Raw genomic sequence first — 6,957 nt, 5'->3', positions numbered from 1 at the left:
CACCTGCACACGGGGACCCCTGTCTGTCTGGTCCACAGCTGCACCCCCAGCTCAGGACAGGACACCTGTCAGTAGGTGCTCAATAAATGCTTGTCGATAGATGCATGGTCACTGCTGGGGTTCAGGACGCAGCTAAAAGGAGTCTGCTGTGGTTTTGAGCTGATTTGAAGTTCTTGTTTGGAGATGTTTGAAGGAGTGTTTGGCGAGTGCTTGGCCGACAGTGGGGTTCTCCGGGACGGACTTCTTTTGGCCACTGCGGCTTCTTGCCTGCCAGTGCCGAACTCCTCAGGAAGGTATATCTGGCTGGCTGGCTGGCTGGCAGTTCTTATACAGACTCTCTGCCGGCTCTGCGCTTACCCAGCGTGACAGAGCGCTTGCTGGAGACGCAGGATGCGGAGGATCCGGGGGGGCCCCGGGATGGCCTGGGGTGGCCCGGGGGCCGCGGGCTCTGCGGAGACGCGCGGGGACGGGGCGGGGCGCCCTCTGGCTCCGGAGGCCCCGCCCGCCCCGCCGCGCACTTGCCCGCGGAGCGCGCCGCCTGGGGCGCGGCTGTCGGTGCCCTGCGCTTGGCTGCCCTGGACCCCGCTGCGCTCCCGGCTCTCTCCGCGCCCCAGACCTGGTAAGTCAAGGGCTCCTGCCTCCCGGCTCCTCGCCCGGAGCGCGATGCCCCAGGCCGGCGACCCTGAGCGGGCTCCAGGCACCCAGTCTCAGCCCCTGGGCCAGGAGGCGCCGCGATCCCCTTAGTGGGAGACAGAATAGGTGGTTCGGCCTCACGCCTCCTTTCCCTCTGCCTTCTACACTTCTAGAACGCATGCCTAGAAAATCATCTCACCACCAAACAACGACAACATTTTCCCATTATTATTAAATTACAGTCGTTCCTGGAGAAAATTGGGAAAATACTTAAAAGCATCCAAAGAAAACTAAAACCGCCCATGATCCCAGCCCCCCGCTTGGTTTCAAAGACCTCCAGATGGGGCAATATTTGCAAACGCACCCAGCCTCAAAGGGAATCTTTTGTGGGTTTTCTTTGGACCAGAAAAGTTTCTTGGGCCTTGGCATCTCCCCAGGGAGAAGGCATGGGACACGCAGAACGTTACTGGTATCTGATCTTGATTGTAGTAACTGGGGAAAATGTGGAACTTTCAGAAGAAAGTTGACCCAGTAGCCGTCACGTGTTATGTGCTGAGTATATCACGTTACTCCGCCCCGCCCCATCCCCGCCCCCTGCCCCCGACCCTCGATTTTTCAGACTGCTGTATGTGAGCTGTTTGAGTCCACTGTTAGGTTAAGAAGGAGCTTCCAGCTCCATTGAGGAAGGGCCTTGTCAATAACCACAGTTGTCACTTATGGTCACCATGGTGGGGAACTTTGCTGTGATCACACCATTGCTTTAATTCATGTGATGAGTGAATTGCTAGAAGGCGCTGTTGACTCTGCTCTATGGGTTTCTAACCAGGGGGCAAAACCCCTCTGCTGGCTCTGCTCTGTTTCCTGCTGCTCATCAGAGATGAGCTGAGGATGGGTCTGAGGAAGGCATTCTTAGTTTCCAGAATATTCAGGTATGTATTGCTTTTGACAGGTTATTCAAAAGTGGATTGTTTTGAAAATAAAGTACCCTGTGAAGACATCAGAGGGATTCACTCCTGTCGTCTTAAGTCTCTGGAGGCAGAGCTGGTGAGACAGTTTCTGTGTGGTCCGGGCTTTCCAGTAGTTGAGTGGGACATTTACTCACTCATGCATCCATGCATGCGTGCCTGCATCTGTCAATATTCACTGTGCTCCCGCCACATGCCAGACACCGTTCTAGTCTTCGGGATACATGGGAACAACACAGGCAAAGATCCCTGCCCTCAAAAGCTTACATTTTGATAGGGAAGACAAACAATAGACAATGCACAGAATAAATAAGAAAAACTATACTAGGTGCAGGTGATCAAGTACTATGGATAAAAAGGAGGGCAAGGTAAGAGTTATGGGAATTGGGGAGGATGGGTGAAAATTATGCTGTATTATTGACAATTATCGATGGCTTTGAACCTTTTTAGGAATAAGGTGGGTTGCAGATATATATAGTTATTAATATAGTTATACATAACTATATTAATAATATAAAATTTAATATACAAAATAAATAATGATAATAAAATAAATATACATAAAATAATTTAAATTTTATTATATCAAAACAGATTACATTGAAAGAGGTTTTCATTTGGTTACACCAAGCTCTTTTCAGAGTGTATTCTACTTTGTTGATTATTTGCTCTCACATTCACATTGTAGTTGTATTAAATTTAATACTTTGCCTGCCCGTTTAATTCAGCAAACCCATATGGACTCATTCTGGGGGCTGGAGTGAGGACAAGGTGAACCATACAGTCTCTGATCCTCCTGAGCTCCTGGAAATGCATAGACGAGCCTACAAATGATTACAACACAGCTTAGAATCTGAGTGGTACAGACTGGGTACTATGAGGGCTCAAAGCAGGGGATGGGACATCTGGAAGGGGCTTCACAGGTTGGCATAGGAGTGTGCTTTTGGAGGACCAGTAGAATTTTGGCAGGCAGACATGGTGGTCATGACTCTCTTGCAGAGAGAGCAGCAAAAGCAAGAGATAGGAAGGTTGTGGGCTTGTTTCATGCCTCCCCAGTCATCCCATCATCCCCAGTTTTCAGATGAGGAAACTGGGACTCCCCAAATTCATTTAATTTGCTGAGGGTGAGATTCTTCCTTCTATGTGACTTCAGCTCCCTTCCCAGAGTCTGGGAATCCTGCTGCCATCCATTCTCCATGCCAAAATGCTCATCCTTTTTCCCATGTTGAATTTGACCGGGTCCCTCTCATCAGCTCTCTGGTTCACATTTCCACCCTTCACACCCCAGAGCTCCTCTCTGCCACCCACAGAGAGGTCTGGGATGCTCTTAGCCCTGTGACCAGACTCAAGAACCACACCGCACATCCAGCAGGGAGGTGGCAGAAAGCCCTTTACAGATCTTTGAGGACAGTCAAATGCGGTGCCTCTGTACAGGTTTCATCCTGACTGTTTGAGACCTTGGCCACCTTAGTGATTCCTCTCCCGGGAGAGAGGAAGGTGAGAAGCCCAAGACAAAGCCCGCTGACTGCCTGGGAGAGTCTGGGCCCCTCTTTGCTGCTAGGAGGTAAATATATCTCCAGAATTTGGACATCGTGTTTCGATAAAGATGAAGACAGTTGACAGGTATTTCCAAGGCAAATTGGCTCACAGAATTCTTGACTCAGTAAGATCATATTCCCCCAAATTAAGCTTATCCATAATTGTTTCTACCCTAATTCTGCTTCCTGAAACAAAAAATGCTGATTTCAAAACTGGATGCTCTTTCGAGGAAATGCTGACAAGAATGGCAGGAATGTCATCCCCATCCCACCTAGATAAGCAAGCTACGGTACCGTCTGGGAGCCGCGAGGAGTAGCTAGGACTGAGCCAGGGCTGGAACTCTGGAACCCTGACATTCCTCTTCCCCTGACTTGCCCCCAGAATCTGTCCCTCTCCGTAGAGAGCTTGGAGTCAGTCACGAAAGCCTTGCCCTTTTAGTAAATGCGTAAGAAAGAATGAGAGGTGCGGTACTAGGAAATCTGTTCTAAAAGCCTGTTATGGGTGCTGATATGAGACGGATCTGGAACTCCCGGGAGAAAGGCAGAAGGGGCGGTGTGTGCCGGGAACAGCGTGACATCACCTACTTCCCCCTCTCCCCTGGGTACAGTTGGGGCGTTCGCAGGATCCCGGGGTGCTGGAGGCATGCTTGCTGTCAATTTGCAGCTCAGCTCGGCTGTCCACAGTCCCGAATCCTGAGTGATTCTCAGTAGACCAGCAGCTCTGGGACTCAGCTTTGACGGAAAAAAATTGCACTAACCTTCGTTGGGGGCAGTGTCTATGCCTCCTGAAGAGTCTCAAACCCAGGCAGAAGCAGAAACTTCTAGACCCCCACCCCACTTCCTTCTTTCTGGGCCCAGTAAGGCCAGTTTGAGAATGTTTAGCACAGGCTGATCATCAAATTGGTTGTGTTTGGAGCTGGACCTCCCTGGTTCCTGCTGCTTCTTCCTCCTCCAGCCCCCTATTTCCTGTGCGAGCTACAAAACGCTGTGATTCTTGCCGGTGGGGCAGAGGGCTCTTCTGATGGCATATGTAGGTCAGAAGCCAGTTCCCAATTAGTTAGACTCAGTTTTACCTGACACAAGTAGCCGGCTCCTTGGTCCCTTTGAGCTTAAATACAGATCTGCCTTCTCTCTGCAAGGTCCTGAGAGCTCCTTTTTCTATGCTAATAAAATGTGAGTCCATGGCTAAAAGATTAAAGTTTAGATGTATTTTTGATCGCAGACGTGACCTTGGGCAAGCCAGCTCACCTCTGTGGAAACCAGTTTTCTATGAAGTTAAGACTGTTGGATCAGCTGGTCTCCACATCCATTTGAGTCCAACAGTCCTCACTGTGGCCACTAGACAGTGCTTTGGCATTATAATGGATGTGAACTTGGAGAATGGGACATAAACCCACAGCTGTTGTGAGGATTGGCTTCTGTGTCGTTTACACCATGCTGATTATTAGAGGACGTTGCCAAACTCATTTTGTGACTCAATACGCAAAAACACCACATGACCCAGCATGCAGGCCTTGGGGGCATAGAAGGCATTTAGCAAAAGCGATACAATAAATTAAGTGTAAAGTCAGCAAAAGATTTTTCGTTAAAAATGCAGAGTTGTTATTTGAAAGGCAGTTAAGGAACTTGGCTTTTCTGGTCCAGCATAAAGTTACGACAGGCTTACCATAATGTTGAGATGCCACTGTGAGTTAGGACAGGGACAGCTGAGGTCATGGTGATGACTTGAGAATTTCTTTCCGCAACTCCCGTTCAGATTTTCTCAGGGACATGCAAGACTGAAAAAGAAAATCTGAAAAACAAACAAGATTGGAAAATTATGCTATGAAGTTATTATTTCTCTTCTTATATAATTCTTCCGGGTACTCTGCAGCACAAAAGACGGATTGGTTAATTTCCTAAGGGCCCACATCATAGCTCAGTGGTTCTCAAGCTCAGTGGTTCTCAAGTGGTTCTCAAAGTAGGATCACCTGAGAAGCTTTGAAAAGTCCCAATGCCAGACAGGAACCCAGACCAAGGCCTGTCTTCCTCTTCTTATAAGGCCACCGTCCTATCAGATTAGGACCTTACCCTTATGACCTCATCTAACTTAGTTACCTCTGAAAGACCCTACCTCCAGGTTCAACTGCATTAGGGGTTAGGGCTTGAACGTATGACTTGCTGGAGAGAACAATTTGGCCCATAGCGTATAAATTAAAAGGCACACGTACGACACAATGTGCGTATTAAGGGAACTCGTTCTGGTGATCACCTATGGAGGCAGGGAGTGGGGGTGGTGAATAGAAATAAAAGTGAATCAATTTATCACTTGATCAGTCAAGAGAGGGCATTATGTAGATCCCAGGTGGCACACACCATGACCGAGTACTCCCCCGTCATACTCTGGTAGGGCACCCCTCTTACTGAGATTTTTAAAAACTGTGTGGGGTGTGTGTTTGTGTTGGGGTGGGGGGTGGGGGTTGGGCCAATACATATTTTTTGATTTCAGGTTGCACTTTTCTTTTAGAAAGTTTTCCTGGGAAGTTCACCCTCCCGCAGTGAAACCTTGACTCCCAGGATGATCCTGTCTAACGCCACGGCTGTGACACCCTTGCTGACCAAGCTGTGGCAGGGGACAGTTCAACCGGGCAACAACACATCCAACCTGGCCCGCAGGTCCCTGGGCCATGATGACGGCAAGCTGGCGGCACTGTACATCCTCATGGTGCTTGGCTTTTTCGGCTTCTTCACCCTGGGCATCATGCTAAGTTACATCCGCTCCAAGAAACTGGAGCACTCCCATGACCCGTACAATGTGTACATCGAGTCTGACACCTGGCAGGGGCAGGACAAGGCGTACTTCCAGGCGCGGATTCTGGAGAGCTGCAGGGCGTGTTATGTCATTGAAAACCACCTGGCTGTAGAACGACCCACTGCATACCTTCCTGAGATGAAGCTGTCATCCTGACCCCGAGACTGGTCAGAATTGGACAAAGCCTCCCTGATGATCTGATTTTTCCAATTACATGTTCCTTATATTCTTTCCTGCATGAGTATAATTCGGTTTTTTTTTTCTATCATAAGGGGTGAAAGGTGGATTAGTAACACTATATTTCTAAAATCACTTTCCTTCTATAATAGGCTGTGAGCCGCTCCCCAGTATGTGTGCCTGCCTTGTTAATTTCAGCAAAATCCCTGAGATCACGGTCTCTGAGAATAACAGCTGTCTTTCCCTGACTTCCTTGCAGCTAGCAAGGTCCTGTGTATGAAGTTATGGCCAGTTGAAGTGGGAATGATGAGGGCAATTTCCCAGTGAGTATTGAAAAGGAAAGGATGTGTCCTCCACTCCCCTCTCCCCCTTCCCCGCGGCTGGGACATGGATCAGGTGGTGAGCCAGTTTTGACTCTGGAAAAGGACAGTGTATTCACAGATGGTACAGCAATAAGAGTCTGGGTCCCTGGGCCATGGCATGGGGCAGGGTCTGGTCAATCAACAGCTCAGACTTTAGAGGAAAGGGAAACTAACTCCGATCTTCCTTGGGCCAGTGTGATTTTGGTTTTTGTTAAAGTAACAGAATCAAAATCCTAACGAATACGCCTTCCTTATGGGACTGAGACCCAAGACATAATGTTTCCATATTCGTTGCAAGCATACTTCCCCACTTGCTATGGGACAAGACTTACTCTGCCCTTTTCACTCGTACCCTTACCATGGTGGCTCTATCCTCCCCTTCCTCTCCTGCCTCCTCTTCCCCCCCATGCCCACCCTTCACACACACACACCCCAAACACACGCTCATACCCAGAGGCACACACGTGCACACAGAAACACAAAGAGAAACA

At 48.9% G+C, this 6,957-nt stretch overlaps 2 protein-coding genes across 3 annotated transcripts in view; one reads left to right on the top strand and one right to left on the bottom strand.

Annotated features, from left to right (window-relative positions):
• Positions 1-481: 481 nt before the first annotated feature.
• KCNE1 (potassium voltage-gated channel subfamily E regulatory subunit 1) lies at positions 482-6,160 on the top strand. 2 transcript variants are annotated; one of them, XM_004318083.4, is made up of 3 exons: positions 482-619; positions 1,583-1,677; positions 5,643-6,160. In XM_004318083.4, the coding sequence occupies exon 3, from the start codon at positions 5,694-5,696 to the stop codon at positions 6,081-6,083; it is 390 nt and encodes a 129-aa protein (XP_004318131.1). In that variant the 5' UTR covers positions 482-619; positions 1,583-1,677; positions 5,643-5,693; the 3' UTR covers positions 6,084-6,160. The 2 variants fall into 2 exon arrangements, with proteins under 2 accessions (XP_004318131.1, XP_073660567.1); XM_073804466.1 differs by having other exon boundaries at positions 577-619; positions 5,625-6,160.
• SMIM11 (small integral membrane protein 11) overlaps positions 2,179-6,957 on the bottom strand; it is a 70,404-nt gene continuing 65,625 nt past the window's right edge. Inside the window, exons 4-5 of the mRNA XM_073804470.1 lie at positions 4,803-4,928; positions 2,179-2,422 (exon numbers count right to left, since the gene is read on the bottom strand). The gene's annotated coding sequence lies outside the window, so the exon portion shown is untranslated. The remainder of the gene's footprint in view (positions 2,423-4,802; positions 4,929-6,957) is intronic.

This window comes from Tursiops truncatus, chromosome 4 (genome assembly GCF_011762595.2).
Source record: "Tursiops truncatus isolate mTurTru1 chromosome 4, mTurTru1.mat.Y, whole genome shotgun sequence".
Lineage (NCBI taxonomy): Eukaryota > Metazoa > Chordata > Mammalia > Artiodactyla > Delphinidae > Tursiops > Tursiops truncatus.
The sequence above is the reverse complement of the archived record's forward strand: the minus strand, read 5'-3'. Positions and strand labels throughout refer to the sequence as shown.